This window comes from Gasterosteus aculeatus, chromosome 13 (genome assembly GCF_964276395.1).
Source record: "Gasterosteus aculeatus chromosome 13, fGasAcu3.hap1.1, whole genome shotgun sequence".
Classification (NCBI taxonomy): domain Eukaryota; kingdom Metazoa; phylum Chordata; class Actinopteri; order Perciformes; family Gasterosteidae; genus Gasterosteus; species Gasterosteus aculeatus.
Genome location: NC_135701.1, coordinates 3,284,256 through 3,302,697, shown reverse-complemented (window position 1 = coordinate 3,302,697; position 18,442 = coordinate 3,284,256). Strand labels below are relative to the sequence as shown.

Below are 18,442 nucleotides of genomic sequence, written 5' to 3'. Positions count from 1 at the left end.
TCAGTCCCCGCCCCCTCCTGTATGTGTTATCTCATGGTAACCTGAATGACTGAGAACCTGAGAAAGATTTTATTTGAACTTTGTGATCGCAACTGTATTTTAAGAAAATAACTTAATATTAAAATAAACTTGTATAATTTTGTTTATGGAATCACGTCCAGTGCCTGTGTTGTCCGAACCTGTGTCCTGACATTGACCTCAGACTGGTGGTCCCTTTTTAATTCCTGGGGTGAAATTCCCTAGGTGGTGTTGTTGGCTTTTAATAGTAAAATTCCAGATCTTCCCTCTTAGCATTGCCACAAGAGCAAATTGTTGTTTCTACTGGACCAATGCTCTGAATAACCTGTATTACTCCTCTAGGACGTCTCAGCTTACTTACCTTCATTGATAGCATGTGTGTCTTTCTCAAAAGGTACAAATGTATTTCCCCTTTGGAACAACGTCTACAATGACATGTTGTTTATCAAGCGGCCGTATTTGGCCATGAGCAGTGATCGGTAGGGAAACCTGGAGCCAAGTTTGAGCTGTGCAGGGCCTGCAGCTCATTTAGAGGCGGTCCACCACCTGTCTGGCATAGGTAGGGAATGCAAATGAAGACAGTTATGTCTGCACTTTCCATTCCCTCCGTATCGCTCGCTTTCATTCACTTCTCACACCAACTGTCTGCAGCCGAAGCAAAAACACTTCCCTCGTGACTTGAGCTGAGTGACTGGACCCAAAATCATGGCAAAGGTAAAGTACGGTTACATTTTTATGACAATACGTCCTGAAAACTTTGGTTGGAGTGAAAAGGAAGTGAGCAGGTGAGTTTTTGTTGTCGAAACAGACCTAAGTGTAAAATCTCCCCAGTAGTTGACATTTTAGCATTTTCTCTGAGGGGGTTCTGAATAATGGAACTGTACAATGCCAGCTACGAAGTATTGATTGTGTGGGACTTTCAAGGGCAACGGTAATAATTCCCGGCAACACACCTGTTTGCCGAGAGAAAACACAACGAACGTTTCAGGTACGAGCTTCACGTCACCCTAGCTTATGCAACTATTCTTTTATGTTTGTTCTTTTCTGAACTGATCCATCAAACTAATTTCTTAGTTAACTAATCTAGCCACTTAAACACACACTGTTGGATTCAGTAGTGTTGCTTCTGCACCCTCAGATTTGAACTATACTCATATTTGAAATTGACGTACTTTGGATACAAAGAAAACTGCAGAGTCTGTATTGGATTGAGTTTGTTTGTTTGAACCTTTTTTGTTGGTGGTGATCTTTTTTAAAAGCATTATCCTTGAGTCTTTTGCAAATTTCCCAATGGGTCTTGTTAGAGATTCTAGTGAGTCACAGAAAAAAATTGAATATGTCTGATTAGGTTGGGCAAAATATATCTTACTTTTGACTAGCTTTTCTATAATTTGCTTTCCCCCAATTTCTTTGTGATAACACAAAATCTTAACTCTCCTCTTTTAGTGTCAACAATTAATGCAGCTAAAATGTTATGTGTTTGGAGGAGTACCCTATATGTTATCATCTAAAAGAACTGCTCATAACAACACAGATAGTGACACATTTGATAATGGTGGGAGCATCCTTCATCAGATCGGAGCATTACTTTTTCCTTTGTCCTCCAGTTGGCTTCGGGGGACATCGATATGGTGTGACTTTTTCACACCACATAGTTCAGTTAGTACATAGTTCAGAGACACAAGGCACAACATTAGTTATTGTCGCTGGCTTTAAAATGCAGATATTTTGGGGGACTCCTGTCCGTGAGACAAAAGGTTGTAAATATTAGAACAGCAGCAAATGTCTCTTCTGACCTTGTTACCACATGCTTCTCGTTTATCAGTCCAGCAACTGTGACCCATTGCCTGTGTCAAGATAGAAACTGTGCAGTCACTCCGCCCCTCTCTATCCACCTGTAATAATTTGCCTTACATCAACACTTCCTCTACCGTTGCCTGGCACTCAGACAGAGATACTGCATCTACACTTCCTAATTTTGCTCAACATGCTTGTTGTAACTGCAGCCACAGGAGCCTCTTTGTTCTCGACTGACAAGCAGGAGAGGATCTCAAACAGGTGTGAGGAATTCAAGACCACAATCAAAAAAGAATAAATCTAACCAATAGTCACCTCTGCGAGGTCTTGACAAGAACCATAGCAAAATATTCCAGACAAGTTAGTTGTGGTCAAAAGTTTACACACACTTGTAAAGAACATAATATCATGGCTCTCTTGAGTTTCCAGTTATTTCTACAACTCTGATTTTTCTGTGATTGGAACAGATACTTCTTTGTCACAAAAATCATGAAGTTTGGTTATTTTATGACTTTATTATGGGTTAATAGAAAGTGACAAAATCTGCTGCGTTAAAAATATACATACAGCAACATAAATTAGCAATTTTGGTGACATAGAAAGTTGTGTCAATGACATGCGCTTCATAGCCTCTTAACTTCTTCTGAGCGATCATGAGTGACTACAGCTGGTGACTTCTCTGAGTCCATTTAAATAGGGCTCATTGGATACAAATGCCCACAAATGCTACAATGGGAAAGTCAAAGGACCTCAGCATGGATCTGAAAAAACGAATCATTGACTTTAACAAGTCAGGAAAGTCACGTGGAGCCATTTAAAAGCAGCTGCAGGCCCCAAGAGCAACAGTGCAAACAATTGTTTGTAAGTATAAAGTGCACGGCACTGTTTTGTCACTGCCATGATCAGGAAGAAAACGCAAGCTATCACCTGCTGCGGAGAGAAAATTGTTCAGGAAGGTGAAGAGTCCACCGAGAAGCACCAAAAAGCAGATCTGCCAAGAATTAGAAGCTGCTGGAACACAGGTGTCAATTGTCCACAGTCAAGCGTTTTTTGCATCTCCATGGACTGAGAGGCTGCCGTGCAAGAAGGAAGCCCTTGCTCCAAAAGCGGCACCTTAAGGCTCGACTGAAGTTTGCTGCTGATCACATGGATAAAGATCAGACCTTCTGGAGGAAAGTTCTGTGGTTAGACGAAACAAAAATGGAGCTGTTTGGCCACAATGCCCAGCAATATGTTTGGAGGAGAAAAGGTGAGGCCTTTAACCCCAAGAAGACCATGCCTACCGTCAAGCACGGTGGTGGTAGTATTATGCTGTGGGGCTGTTTTGCTGCCAATGGAACTGGTGCTTTACAGAGAGTAAAATGGGATAATAAAGGAAGATTACTTTCAAATTCTTCAAGAAGTCATCAACCCGAAGGGTGGGTCTTGGGCGCAGTTGGGTGTTCCAACAGGACAATGACCCCAAACACACATCAAAAGTGGTAATAGAATGGCTAAATCAGGCTAGAATTAAGATTTTAGAATGGCCTCCCCAAAGTCCTGACTTAAATCCCATTGAGAACATGTGGACAATGCTGAAGAAACAAGTCCATGTCAAAAAGCCATGAAATTTAACAAACTGCACCAATTCTGTCAAGAGGAGTGGTCTAAAATTCAACGAGAAGCTTGCCAGAAGCGCCTAATTGAAGTGAAAATGGCCAAGGGACATGTAATGAAATATTAGTGTAAACGCATCACAGGAGACCGGAGTAGGCCCAAGCGCAGAGCGCAGTTTTAATGAACAACAGGGAGTAGGCTTAGTGGTATCCAGAAGACAGGCAGGAGGTCGAAATCCAGGAGAAAGGCGAAGGTACAGACAGGGATCAGGCAGGAGATAACGAGGTCAGGAACAAACAAGGAGTCTTCAATGGGAGTACAAAACAGGAGATCCAAATAACGCTCAGAATGTGATGTTTACTTCACAAGGAGCACAGCGGGATAAGGGGTATATATACAGACCAGCTTTGATGGGGAACCAGACACAGGTGTGTAGGGATGAGTGGGCGTGCACAACAGGCAGACACACAATGGAACAAACCAACACAAAACGGGACAGACCAACTAGACAGTAAACAGGAGGGAGTTTGGGAACCAGATTTTGAAGGCCTCAGTACTTCGGGGAAGGGGAGCGCTGGATCGTGACAATTAGCACCGCCATATGTATATTTTTGACCCTGTAGATTTGATCACTTTTTTTGTTAACCCATTATAAAGTAATAAAAGAACCAAACTCCATGAATGTTTTTTGTGACAAAGAAGTATCTCTTCCAATCACACTATCAGAGAAAAATCTGACTTGTAGAAATAACGGGAAAAGACAGCCATAACATTATGTTCTTTACAAGTGCATGTAAACTTTTGACCATAACTGTAAATGCGTAAGTGTTGGGAAAATATATAGGCTAATAAGTAAAAATCATGCATTTGCTTTTTTATATGAGCATCAAAAGATACCAAAAATAACAGCAGGCTATAATAACAATTCCGAAAAAAATCCAGCACTCTTTACTCACCCACCCTTGAATTATAAGCAAACTTGTATTCAACCAACAGAAACATTTCAGACAAGAATATGTTACCTAGTAGGTGTTTTCACCTGGCGCACTAAATAAAGAGTCTGTTGTCCATCCCCAGAAAGCAGCCAGTCACTGACTGATGCCCGAGGATGAAGCCAATAGATAAGTTAACGTAAATGATTAGCAGTCTGGAATTCAGGTATGTTTATTTTGGCCTAATCCCATAGTCCCCCCTAAACCCTGAGATTTAACTGATGTCACCTTTTAAGCGGTTGAGTGTGAGACTCTGGGAGGGCTTGAAATAATGTGAATATGAATGGAACATCACTTTTCTGTCACATCACCATTCCAACGTCAAAAAACATGAATTACAAATGAGGGTATTTATTTTATAAATTTTACTCTCGGATTTGAACTTCTTCCATCAACTTCAATAAAAAAATAAATATTGGGGAGATTGGGGGATTGAGCGTATGTCTGTGGTAAATTGTTGCCTATACTTACCTTTCTGTTACTTTACTTCTCAGATCTTTGGAAAACTGAAAAACCTGTGAGTATTATGTCTATAAGAAAAACTGTTCCTGATAATCTTTATACATGAAAGAACCTTCTCACAGCTCCTCTTACCGTCACTCACAGTGGACCTACAGCTCCACCCAGGAGGACAGGTGAGATTTAGCCTAAATTACAATTGAAGGGGCAACTTGTCTATTCCCCTAGTCTTGGTTTATTTCATGCATTCTATTCATCGTTATCTATTATTGATGCATTCTTTCCCCAGATGACTGTGCAGGGAATGAGTGGCCACAGAAAGAGTCTGTAAGTAGAAACGCAACAAGTTCTTCAACTAGAAAATGAACAGTTGAGAAAAGCTTAAATGAATTACAAGAAATGGCAGAAACTGAAATTATTTTTATTTTCAAAATATGGCTGAAAATACAGAAATGACAAAAGCTGAGATGAGTTTTAAAATGTATTGTAAATGTATTTTTTGTAGTAATTTTGGTACTAGTAATACTAGCAGTAGAAGAAATAGTTTTAGTATCAATAGCAGTGGAAAAACTAGAATGGTGTTAGGTTAGTAGTAGTTTTATCAGTTGTAGTACTAATATTATTAGTCATTGTAGTAGTTGTAGTAAAATGAGTAGCAGTTGTATTAATAGCAGTATAAATACTGGAAGTACTTTTTATAGTTGTAAGAGTAGTAATATCAGTTGCAGGGTCACTACTGGTAGTACTCCTAGTAGTACTACTAGGAGTCATTTTAATAGCAGTAGAATACTAGTAGTACTAGTAATATAAATAGTAGTTGAAGTACTAATAGCAGTATAAATACTAGTAATACTTCTTTATAGTAGTAAGAGTAGTAATATCAGTTGCAGTGTCACTACTACCGGTAGACATTTTTAGTCATTTTAGTATTAAGAGCAGTTGAAATACTAGTAGTATTATTAATAGTTGTAGCAGTACTACTACTACTAGTAATATTAGTGGTAGTTGTCCTGGTATTTTAAAGAGCAACAAGTATTTCAAAAAAACAGTTTCATTCTGAGCTCCATGGTTAAGGTACAGATAATCATTGAGGCCTTTATTTTGAAATGAAGGAATTGGGTGAGGGGGAGAGGGGGTTGGGAGACAGAATATCTTTAATTTATAGGCCTCAAACATTACAACAACAATTCACTTTATTTTGAAATTATGGGATGGGGGGAGGGGGGGCGGTATACGAACTATAACTCAATTCCAAAAAAGACTCTGAATGGAGCTGAATATTTTAATATTTGAACGGTTTTAGTTGAGTTGAGAGGTGCCACGGAAGAAATAGAAGATGTGATATAGATTCGAAAAAAAATACTTGGAATACTTTGAAGCATTTATTAAAACAATTATTAAAGGTGCTAACTTTTAAAAGGTCTTTTTCCTATTATACAACCCTTATTGCATTTCGTTTGCATTTTTTTGTAGGGGTAAAATTTACCCTTAATATTTTTTTAAATGGCAGGATGATGACGAGGGTGACATGTATGAGGAACCTCCCTGTGAGCGTCAAACAGTTAACAGAGAGAACAGACAGAGAGAAGAAGAGCTTAATGTCTATCTGGGTAAGACCACCGCACTGAGTCCTTTCTGCAGATGAATGTTAACAGTTCCTGTTCACTATGGACAACTTTTCTCCTGAAGTGATGTCCTTCGATCCTGCTTTATTTGCAGAGAGGCCGGCGGCTCCCTCGCCTCCTCAGAGGCCGGCGGCTCTCCCACCCAGACCAGCCAAACCATCGGTAACAACAGCTCAGTCTTTTGTGTTTGTTCATGACTGAATGAATTGAAATCATTTTGAAGACAAAGCATTTCTGTTGATTACCCAGAAACCTCAACAACATGGTGAAGATTTCTTCTTTGATCCCCAAACCAAGAACGGTGAGTGATCTTACTGACGCACAAACTGAGCATTCGTCTTTTCTTTGTTGGTTAATTTGCTGTATAAAACGTCTGTAAACCCATTATTCCCTTTTCTTCAGCACCTGAGATAAACAGAACTGAGAAACCTGGGAGAAAGAACATGATGCCTACGCCCCTAGTCCGCTCCGCTCCTGTTCCAAACCCTGCGTCTAACACTGAGGAAGGTACAGCAACCACTTCTACCACACACAAATAGTCCTTTCATACCGTAGAAGTACCTGATCAGCCTGTAAATGACTGTGGACTGAGAGGAATGGGAACGTAACAATGACGTGTTATGACAACCACGTATTTGTTTTTATCAGCCATATGCCATTTGCAGAATTACACTAGTTCCACCAAAGATTTTTACACTTACTGTTACGGCACACATGCAGGAAGAACAGACAAAATAACGTGTTGCACGTTTTGGGCAGCGTTATCTTATGTGGAATGAATAGAATAAGCGGAGGTATTAATCAGGAGTAAAGCAGTGACTGGAACAAAGAAGAGAGTGCCACCTGCTGTTAGATTGTAATCTAATATCGGGCCAATCAGCTTGGTAGAATCAGCAACCCCTACGGCAGAACAGCATGGCCTGGTTGTGAGCAAGAGAAGAGATAAGATAGTGAGCTTGCCTCCACAGGTTCCTCATTAACTAACTGCCCCGTTCCTTATACATGGTTCAACTAAGTCGATCAAATGTCTTGCTGTTGATGTCAGGCAATCTCGGTTCCTCAAAGGCTGATCAGCGCTCAAACAGTCACCTTAATTTGAAACAGATGTCAGTCATAAGGACAATCGCGCGTGCGCGTCCTACTTCAGAAGGTGGAAGAGTCGATCACCAAAACCATGATTTTCTAACAATACAACAGCAAATGAATTGAAAGGAAGAGCTTATTTTTTCTCTGCTGATGAGCAGGAGATGATCATGAACACATCCACATGGAGTTCAAGTCCATAATATGTATATTTGAATAATTTCTGTTGTATTAATTAATTGTCGTATTGTGCATCTTTTACGTTGTTCCTGTCTCTCTTAAAGGTATCTTCCTTTTTTTTTTCTTCCCATGGAATGTTTTTTCATTTTTTGGGGAGTTTTTCCTGTGCTGATGTGAGCGTTTCGGGCAGAGGATGTCAGATGTGTACAGACTGTAAAGTCCTCTCAGGGTATAGAAAATAAAATGAATTGAATTGAATAATCATGGCAAATCTGACACTGCGAGGGCTACAAGTATCTCAGACAAGTGTCTCAAAATGTATAGTCTCATTTTAAGTGCCTCATCACTTAAATCAATCTATCTAATATTTTTTTTTAATGTGCTTGCTGGCAGTAGGCCAATGAGATCTTTGTAGCGAAAATAGTTTTTTTAAGATGTTCTCTGCATCGCAAGACTGTACAAACATGTACAGTATGACCCAGTATGAGAGACAGTGTGATGTTTTCACCATGTACGGCTCGAGGAGGTAAGGATGTAAGCATCGATAACGCTCGTACAGGTCATCATGATGTGATAACGAATCCTGGTGATCTCGGAGAGGACTCGTATAAAAAGGTTAATCTAACTATTATCGCTCCTTCATCAATGAGGAAGAGAGCTGCGCTTTTTCCCAGGGGACTGGCGAGCTAATCCAGCTGGCTCAAATGAGCCTGTGTGGGAACAGGTTCAGGTTTTTGGATGTGTTGCTATGGTGATTTTGCCATACTTGCTTTGTGTTAATTTTGGCAGCTATTTTTGATTTAGTCTTAGTCTTAGTCTTCAGACGAAAAATGCATATTAGTTTTAGTCACATTTAGTCATTTTAATCCTTCTTAGTTTTAGTCTAGTTTTCGTCGACGAAAACTCAGAACATTTTCGTCACGTCTTAGTCTCGTTTTAGTGGAAAAAAGGTTCGTTAACGAAAAATTTTCGTCATAGTTTCCGTCTACAAAATTAACACTGCTTTGGGGAACCGAAAAGCCTGATCTATGTAATCTTATCCTGAAAATTCTCCAGCAAACTCAGTTAGCCACGTACAAGGAACGGGGCCCAGGTCTAATCAGTCCTGAATCCAATCGTCTACAACTCAACAAATAAACACAACACAAACGAAATGTACAGCACCACCCTCACGCAGGGATGTAACCAACAATCAACAATCTCTATGTTACACATTTCTGAATACCTTAAACCTTTCCCATTGAAAAGATCATTCAAAGCCTGATGAAATTGACAAGACAATAGAAAAGTCCTTTGAAAAATAAAATGTGGTAAAATCTCCCATAAGAGACCACAGCTAAACAACAATCAACCGCTGAAAAACACCAATCGCTGCCAGTATTTTTTCTTTCTCCATTTCAGATGTGTATCTGGATCCAAATGAAGAACAGGTGAGATAAGGGAGACACCAGCAATATCAAAAGCTTAACACACGTGGGAGAAGCCAGCATTGAGTGTCGGTGTGAAAGTGTGATGGGCTATACTGGGTTGTAAAGGCCATTTACGGTTGAATAGGATTGGATAGGTTACCACCCGCACAGCTGCGAATGAGTCCATCATTAAGGAGCATAAATTAACTAATGCGTTCCTTCCTCGTTTTAGGAAGACAGCGATGACGTGTATGTGGAACCGACAGCTGGTATGTTGACATCTCACGTCACAGGAACTAGCTCTGTGCTTTAAGTTTGCACGGATTGCAAAGTGAGTTATAAGTAGCCCTTCTTCCTGCTCCTCAGCTTGCCCTCCCCCTCCCCGTGCGACGAAGATGAATCCGTCTCCCATCACAGGACTCGTGCAATCCATGTGAGTGCACGTCTCAACTTGGGTCCAAACCAGCAGCCAAACTAGAGCATGGCGAGATGCACTAACCACTGATTTCATCTAGCCTGCTAAGCTTCATGCTCCGTGACACATCAGCTAAAAAGCAAATGTGGCAGAAATATAAGTGGCATTGCACTTAACTCTTGGCATTAAACATGTGATGAAAGTGAACACACTTTCTTTGTAGGATGAAGCCTCCGGTTCCCAGAGCTCCGTCTGTGAGTGTGTTTATACATTTCAGTGTGACTTTGTTAAGGTCTGCATGAGAAATGGAAGGTTTTATTCTTACTGTTGTTTACCGTGCTACGTAGGATAAGAAAGTCTCCAGTGGTGACGCAACTTTATATTTCCTTCCTTTCAGAATTCCCCCTGGCTTTCCTCGAATGAGTTAGAAACAGGTAAAGACAGGTCAAATATCAGTACACACTCACACACTCAAAAATAAATGATTTGGAGCATGACGGTGCACATCTCGTCTGTAGCTTCTACAGTTGAAGTGAGACACAAACCCCTCCCCTCCAAACCCCCCCCACCGACTCCCAGTATTAAGCCCCCTCTACCGGCGAAACTGAAGCAAGCTAAAAACAGGTTTGTTCAACGGATGAAACGTTATGCATACTTTTGTTTTGTGATGATCCATAGCAATTACATTTATTACATAACAAAGAGTAACATTAGCTTTGTTTTGGTCTTCATGTCACCCTTCTCAGTCCTCCTGTGAAGGACGGTAAGCCCGCTGGTAAGCTCCAATTTTTTATATTGTGAGGGACAACTGCAAATTTGGTCTCTGCTCAAATTCTTCATCTAAAATAATCCAAAACATGGCACGGTTCATAATTTTTCAAACATCTGGCTGTTCCCCAAAGAACTCTGGGGTAACACATGATGGGTTTTCTATCTTTTTCAAAGTCTCCTTAGGTGGAATGAAGGCAACCAAACAATGGGTGAACGAGGTATGGTATCAATCCACACAAAATAAAAACTAGTTAGGGGGGACTGTTCACTATTTGTTTCACATTCCAGGACAAAGAGTGGTTTGCTGGGAATTCCAACAGGAAGACTGCCGAGGATCTTTTACTGAGGGTCAACAAGGTGAGCCACTCAAGGGTTCTATGTTTTGTTTCATGTTTCATTACAATCTGCTCATCAGGTAATTTTAATTTAACCATTCTATGGTTGAATGCACTTATTGTAAGTCGCTTTGGATAAAAGCGTCAGCTAAATTACATGTAATGTAACCACGCAACAGAAAAAGAGGACATTTGCTGAGTTTTCATGTGCATGTTGTTAGCTGGTACTCAAATAGAGGCCATCCCCTGATTGAGACACTTACTTTGTATACTTTGGTTTTACTTTCCACTAACTTCTTAATCCATTGCGCATGTTCCAATAATCTATTTCTTGCCTTCGTTCTCCTATCAGACTTCCCCAAAACATCCCTTCTCCATTCTATTTTTTATTTTCTCCCTTACACTCAGTGCTGATCATTCTTACTGTTTTTTCCCTCCTTCGCAGGACGGCGCATTTCTGATACGACATAGCTCAGCTCAGGGCAGCCGCCAGCCGTACACTCTCGCTGTGCTCTACCAGCAAAAGGTGTACAACATTCCCATCCGCTTCCTGGGGGAGACTCTAGGTTACGCTCTTGGAAAAGAGGGCAAGAAGACCGAAGAGGTGGGGATGGGGGGTTGGGTACAAAAGAAGGAGACAGGAAGAGAGTGAGATTCTATGAGGGATTCCATCTTTGTATTTCATTACTTCACTTCTTGTCTTGCAGATTTTCGGCTCCCTTGACGAGATGATTTCCCACCACAAAAATAACCAGCTGCTTCTGATAGACAGCAAGAGCCAGGCCAAGCACACCACGTATTTAACGTATCCTGCACGCCCTTCATTCTAAGATCTATTCAGATGAGAATAAGGATAAAAGCATAGTTTGAAAGTTTTCTGTAGGTCTATTAATGTGTTACAAAACTGTAAATACCACTAACTGCTTTAACATCATCAAGATGTCATCTTTATAAAGTAAAATACATTATCCAAACTTCCAATGCACCTAGAACGGAGGATATATGTTACAAACTGACTTGACGACACCTTGAGGTTCAAGCTCAGAGATATTCCTGTTTTGTTATCAATTCATAGAAAGGACTACAAAGTTTTGCTAAAACGTTCACCGGTGAAAAAGGAAAACCTGTTGCCAAGTGATGATGTTGCTGTCTTATCAACAGAATCTAACTCCCATTAAAACATTCAGACTGTACAATTCTGCTGATCATCAAAACAGTTTTCAGCTGAAATGTCATGATCAGTTCCATTTAGTAATGTCTGATGAAGCATTCAAATAAATGTCTGCATCGTTTTAATGTTTGTTATGAGTACAGATTTGGTGTTTCTTTGCACAGGATCAGTTTAGTTTGACTCTGATTTTCAATATAAGCTATGTGTTAACAGGTGTCTTTTATTTGATAATGTGAAACAAAGAATAAATAATTTCTATTCCATTAATTTTACTGCAGTTCATATTTACTGTTGTTGACCAGTAACAAGGAGTTAGCCAGAATAATGGCCTTCATTATGCTTTTTTGTGGCGTGTATTTGTGTAACGCTTCATGTGTGGACCCAACGGCACTCACAGGACTCCAGGGATCTTTTGACCTTTTATTTAAAGCTCCAGAAACAGCATTTAGTGTCAGGGTTTTTGGACTGCAGTACCCCGAAGGACCATGTGGGGTCCTCAGTGATCCAGTTTATCCTGTCACATGTGCATGGTCTTGATTGTTTTCATTGTGTTCACCTGTGCCTTGTTTTCTAGCCTTTAAAAGGCCACCTGAGTTTCTTTGTGTTCGCAGAGTCTTGGAATTTGCCACCTGGAGCTTAGCCACGTGAGATTCTAGATGCGCTACCTCTGTTAATCCTTTTTGGTTTTTGAGATCTTTTGTTGCCTCTCTTTTGGGACACCCTAAGTTACCAACCGGGAGTTGGGCTAGCAGGTTAAACAGGGACAGGGTCGTGTGAGTGAACTTTATGTGTACGTGTGCCATCATCTGTCCACCAACCAGATGCTGCTGGTAACACTTGCTTGCTGTCAGTGTGGAACCTGTGACTGAAACATTTAGATTTAACATTTAGATTATTTGTGTTACTGCCAAACATTATCCTTGGAAAAGTTATTGCATGAATTTACATGAATTTCTCTCTAAATGTTTGAAAAGTGACATATGAATATTGTTGTGCTTTTTTGTTCATATGATAATGCTAAATGTAGCAAAACTGCGGAGGATTTTAGAACGTGCAACATTTTACAAACGGCGCCCCATACTATCTCTGCTGCCAAAAGCTTTTTCTACCTATCTAGAATTTAATCCTTTTTCTTACCCCAAAAAACTATTTTCTATCTTCTCCAACCTCCTCGAACCCACAAGTCCTCCTTCACCCTTCCGGGAGACTTTGTCAACCATTTTACCAAAAGGTCAGATGATTTTTGTCAGGCTATCTCGCTTCCTCAAAGGCTGATCTGCGCGTCTCGTTAGTTTGATACAGATTTCACTCATCAGGATAATCCTGCATATTAGGTGTTCATAAAAACAGTATGTATTACTCATAATCAGAAATTTTAACAAGTGAAGCATGGAACATCCGATTATTAAGCCCCACTAAACAGAACAGAGCTTTACAAAGAGCATGACATGCAGTGGCTTTTCAGATGTTCTCTGCATCGCAAAACTGTACAAACATGGACAAACATGGACAGTATGTGAGACAGTCTGTGGGAGAGTCTGCTCGGCTGCGTGGTGTGGTGTTCATGTAACGTTACGGCTCAAGAACATCTTCTTGAAAATAAATGATTCCTTGTCTTCAGCATCAACAGTGCTCGTGCAGGAAGTCATCTTGATGTCATAACAAGAGAGAATAGCAACAAGAAGGAAGTCTGCTCCGTGGTATAACCCTCAAACACGGAACCTAAAGCAAACTGTGCGGAAACTTGAACGGTTATGGCGTTCCACCAAATCAGAAGGATCTAGTCTAGTTTGGCAAGACAGCCTTAAAACATAAGAAGGCTCTCCGTAACGCAAGAGCATCTTATTACTCATCATTAATAGAGAAAAATAAAAACAACTTCAGGTTTCTCTTCAGCAATGTAGCCAGACTGACAGAGTCACAGCTCTGTCGAGCTGTGTATTCCTTTGGACCTCACTAGGAACGACTTCATGAACTTCTTCAATGATAAGATTCTGACTATCAAAGAGAAAATTGATGGTCTCCTGCCTTCAACCAGTGCTGACCTGTCCTCAGATGTAGGAACCTTGGATGCAGCAGTGGGCCCTGATGCCTGTTTGGATGCCTTCTCTTCCATCACCCTTGATCAACTGACTTCTTTATTTTCAAAGTCTAAACCTTCTACTTTTTTCTTGGATTCGATTCCGACCAAAGCTGCTTAAGGAAGTTTTTCCTATAGTTAGCACATCCTTATTAGATATTATGAATCTGTCTTTGTTGACAGGACATGTACCACAGTCCTTCAAGGTAGCTGTAATTAAACCTCTTCTTAAGAAACCTACTCTTGCTCCAGAGGTGTTGGCTAACTACAGACCTATCTCTAATCTTCCGTTCCTCTCTAAGATCCTTGAGAAATCCATCGCCAATCAATTATGTGACTTTCTACAAAATAATGCTTTGTTCGAGGATTTCCAGTCAGGATTTCGAGCGCATCATAGTACAGAAACAGCACTGGTGAAAATTACGAATGATCTTCTACATGCATCGGACCATGGACTTATCTCTTTTCTTGTCTTGCTGGGCCTCAGTGCCGCATTTGATACCATAGACCATTGTATCCTGTTGCAGAGACTAGAACATTTAATTGGTATCAAAGGAACTGCACTCAGCTGGTTTAAATCCTACTTTTTGGATCGATCCCAGTTTGTGCTTGTAAACGGTGAATCCTCAAAGACCACCAATGTTGGTCACGAAGTCCCACAAGGTTCTGTACTTGGACCGATTTTATTTACCCTCTATATGCTTCCTTTGGGCGATCTTATAAGGGAAACACCGCATAAACTTCCTTTGTTATGCAGACGATACTCAACTGTATCTGTCGATCAAACCAGAAGAGACGGACCAAATAGTTAGACTTCAAGAATGTCTTGGAGACATCAAAACTTGGATGACCGGCAACTTCCTGATGCTAAACTCAGAAAAAACAGAAGTTATCTTGATAGGCCCAGAGCCTTCGAAGCCAGCTGTCACGTGATACAATTTTTATGGATGGAATTGCTCTGGTACCCAGCAGCACCGTCAGGAATCTGGGAGTTCTCTTCGACCAGGATATGACCTTCAACTCGCATATGAAGAAGACTTCAAGGACTGCCTTTTTTTTATCTACGTAACATATCAAAAATCAGGAACTTCCTGTCTCAAAGTGATGCAGAAAAATTAGTTCATGCGTTTGTCACTTCCAGACTGGACTACTGTAATTCTTTGTTATCAAGCTGCTCTTGTAAATCTCTTAAGCCTCTCCAGTTTATTCAGAATGCTGCAGCACGTGTATTAACAAGAACTAAGAAAAGGGATCATATCACTCCTGTATTAACTTCTCTGCACTGGCTCTCTGTTAAATCAAGAATAGATTTTAAGGTACTTCTCCTCACCTACAAGGCACTTGCTGGTGAGGCACCGTCATATCTTAAAGAGCTTGTAACACCTTATTGCCCTACAAGGCAGCTGCGCTCCATAGATGCTGGGTTACTTGTTGTTCCTATGGTTTTAAAAAGTAGGCTGGGGGCCAGAGCCTTCAGTTATCAAGCTCCTCTTTTGTGGAGCCAGGTTCTACTTTCAGTCTGGGGGGGCAGATTCGGTCAGCTCTTTTAAAGTAAAACTTAAAACGTTCCTCTTTGATTCTGCCTATAGTTAGGGCTGGCTCAGGTTAGCCCGGACCAGTCCTTAGTTAAGCTGCTATAGACTTAGACTGCCGGGGGACTTCTTAGGACACACCGAGCTCCTCTCTCACGCTCTCGTTCTACAATAATTCACGTTTTATTAATGCACATGACTAATTCAGCTTCTTTCCAGGAGTTTTTGGTGCTTTCTCCCCTAGCAGGTCTCCGTAGATGGCTGTGGCCGTGGCCCTGCTGATGCCTGCTGCTGCCATCATCATCATCATTATTATTTTAGATATTAATCATATTACTGTACTCATAAACCAACATTACCCTGTCCTTAAGTCTCTGTGCTCTCCCTCCCCACAGGCTTCTGTGGATGGTGGTTCTATCTGATGGTGGTTGCCCCTACATCAGGAGAATACGTCCCCCTCTCCCCTTCTCACTCAGAAGGCAGCGCAGGTACTGATTCAGGCTCTTGTCATCTCCCGCCTGGACTACTGCAACTCCCTCCTGGCTGGTCTCCCTGCCACCGCCATTCGACCTCTACAGCTCATTCAGAATGCAACAGCTCGACTGGTCTTCAACCTTCCGAAATTCTCCCACACTACTCCACTCCTCCGCTCTCTTCACTGGCTACCGGTGGCCGCCCGCATCCAGTTCAAAACATTGGTGCTCACGTACCATGCTGTGAATGGATCGGGTCCAGCTTACATCCAGGACATGGTCAAACCCGACATCCCAACCCGCACTCTCCTCTCTGCATCTGCAAAACTACTCGTCCCTCCCTCACTGAGAGCAAAACACTCAACTAGATCTCGACTCTTCGCTGTCCTTGCGCCGAAATGGTGGAACGAGCTCTTTGAAGACACCAGGACCGCAGAGAGCCTTCACATCTTCCGCCGCAAACTAAAGACACACCTCTTCAGACTCTACCTCGACTAAAGACTAATAAATTGTAGCACTTAAATTGTACTTGTAACGTCACTCATCTATAGCAAATTGTAAATTGGCTTATTTGAGGAAATTGCACTTTCTTGTTTCTTGTTCTCCTGAGTTTGTACCCTATGGTTGAATGCACTTATTGTACGTCGCTTTGGATAAAAGCGTCCGCTAAATGACATGTAATGTAATGTAATGCAGTGGTCCTGCTGTGCACCTGGCTTACTACTCGCAATTACTTTAATCATTTCTGTCATAGGAATTGCATGTATTATTCATTGTTCATTCTGTACACATCCATTGTAGTCTGTCCATCCCGGGAGTGGGATCCCTCCTCTGACATTCTCCCTAAGGTTTCTTCCCTTTTTTTCCCTCTTGGAAGGGTTTTTCCATTTTTTGGGGAGTTTTTCCTGTGCCGATGGTGGGTTTCGGGACAGAGGATGTCATATGTGTACAGACTATAAAGCCCTCTGAGGCAAATTTGTAATTTGCGAGTTTGAGCTATACAAAATAAAATGAATTGAATTGAATAACAGATCTTTGTAATCTCTGAGAACTCTCCTATAAAATGTTAATCTGATATCACTCCTTTATCACCCCTTCATCATGAAGAAGAGAGCTGCCCTTTTTTTCCGGGTGAGTGGCGAGCTAATCCAGCTGGCTCAAATGAGCCATTTGAGCCTGCGCAGGTTGAAGTTTGTGGATGTGTTGCTATGGTGATTTTGCCAAAATTGCTTTGGGGAACCAAAAGGCCTGATCTATGTAATCTTATCCTTAAATGAACAGACATAAATGTTTAAAGTGCAAATTGTTTGGGCTTGGACTCCATCCAGCTGTGGGATGCCAAGAAGGGAGGAGGTCTATCCCCCCTTTTGGAGTCCAGACACTGGTGGTGGTGGCGGTGAATAAGTTACTCCCGTTCCCTGATATACCGGGTTTCCCTGCTGATTGGAGGGGTGGTGGAGGGTTGACTCTGGAGCTTGATGAAATGACAACTGACAGCAACAGAGAGGAGAACCGCTTTTGATGTTGGACAGCACCGATGCAATTGGTTTACAGAAACAGTGCCCATGTCTGGTTGGCAAGTATTCAGCGAGCCCACCCCCATTATTACATTACAATACAGGTCAGGCCCATCAACTGATTGCGTACCCACAGGTGGTGAAGAGGCCCCTGGCACAGGCATAGGCTTCTCCAGTCTTCCTGACTCAATCATTTGTTTGTGGATCGCGCCACATTTGTGTGTAGGATTTTTGAGGCCCCTGATGTGGCTAGATATGCAAATGCACTTTTTTCAACATGGACTCTCTTTCTGTAGTCAGACGTCGCCCTAATTTTCAACCAATCACATGGGTGCAGCTCCCTCCTCTCCTCTCCACAAGGCTGCCAGTATTACAGTTGCACAATTTGCGGTGGCGAAGCGACGGGTTAACCCTAACCCTAACCCTATAGCAAAGGTAACAGCAGGGAGGATTGTGAAGAAGTACAGGCTACAAGGTTTTGCCGAAAATGTCCTTGGATTTTCAAAGAAGCGTCGCAGTGTTCAGAGTGAAGACCTCTGTTCCACCAACAGAAATCCCACAAACAGGTTTACTGCTACTTTCAAGTCCAAAGTCAAAACTTTCTTCACTCGAGATGACAACAGTCGGATAACGACTGGACGAAAACAAACAATTACAGAAGAACAAGAACAAGGTGAAGAAGCAGAAAAGGTTTCTGGCTGACACAATGAAAAATGTCTTACTGAAAACACAAACAACATATCATAGTCCCTTTTCTGTAAGCTTCGTCCATTTTGGGTTGTACATCCCACTCTCTCTGACCGGAACACATGCCGGTGTAAGATCCATGAAAATCTCAGATTTGTCATTGAGAAATTGCATAATTTGAGGCTCATAGATAGATAGACTTCAGATCTACAGAGTTTGACTAAAATGATAACCTGTGATACCTCGAGGGAAGGTTGCGTTCACTCAATGGGCCACAGCAGAGAAAGCAAGGGAAGATGCAA

At 41.4% G+C, this 18,442-nt stretch overlaps 1 protein-coding gene across 2 annotated transcripts; it reads left to right on the top strand.

Moving 5' to 3' along the window:
• The first annotated feature begins 569 nt into the window (after positions 1-569).
• Positions 570-12,117, top strand: LOC120831340 (B-cell linker protein). Of its 2 annotated transcripts, none has more exons than XM_040196727.2 (19): positions 570-732; positions 4,898-4,920; positions 5,010-5,038; positions 5,152-5,189; positions 6,373-6,472; positions 6,582-6,649; positions 6,737-6,788; positions 6,890-6,994; positions 9,152-9,180; positions 9,392-9,428; positions 9,526-9,592; positions 9,798-9,828; positions 9,972-10,008; positions 10,093-10,198; positions 10,321-10,349; positions 10,520-10,563; positions 10,634-10,702; positions 11,126-11,284; positions 11,388-12,117. In XM_040196727.2, exons 1-19 carry the CDS (start codon positions 724-726, stop codon positions 11,508-11,510), a joined length of 1,155 nt encoding a protein of 384 aa, XP_040052661.2. In that variant the 5' UTR covers positions 570-723; the 3' UTR covers positions 11,511-12,117. The 2 variants fall into 2 exon arrangements, with proteins under 2 accessions (XP_040052661.2, XP_077943147.1); XM_078087021.1 differs by having other exon boundaries at positions 574-732; positions 6,552-6,649.
• The last annotated feature ends 6,325 nt before the right edge of the window (positions 12,118-18,442 follow it).

What these genes read in the sequence shown, in the direction of transcription:
- LOC120831340 (XM_078087021.1), top strand. An exon ending in TTTGGAAAACTGAAAAACCT is followed by an intron (nt 4,921 to 5,009) that starts GTGAGTATTATG and finishes CGTCACTCACAG; the next exon opens with TGGACCTACAGCTCCACCCA. An exon ending in TTTTACTGAGGGTCAACAAG is followed by an intron (nt 10,703 to 11,125) that starts GTGAGCCACTCA and finishes CCTCCTTCGCAG; the next exon opens with GACGGCGCATTTCTGATACG.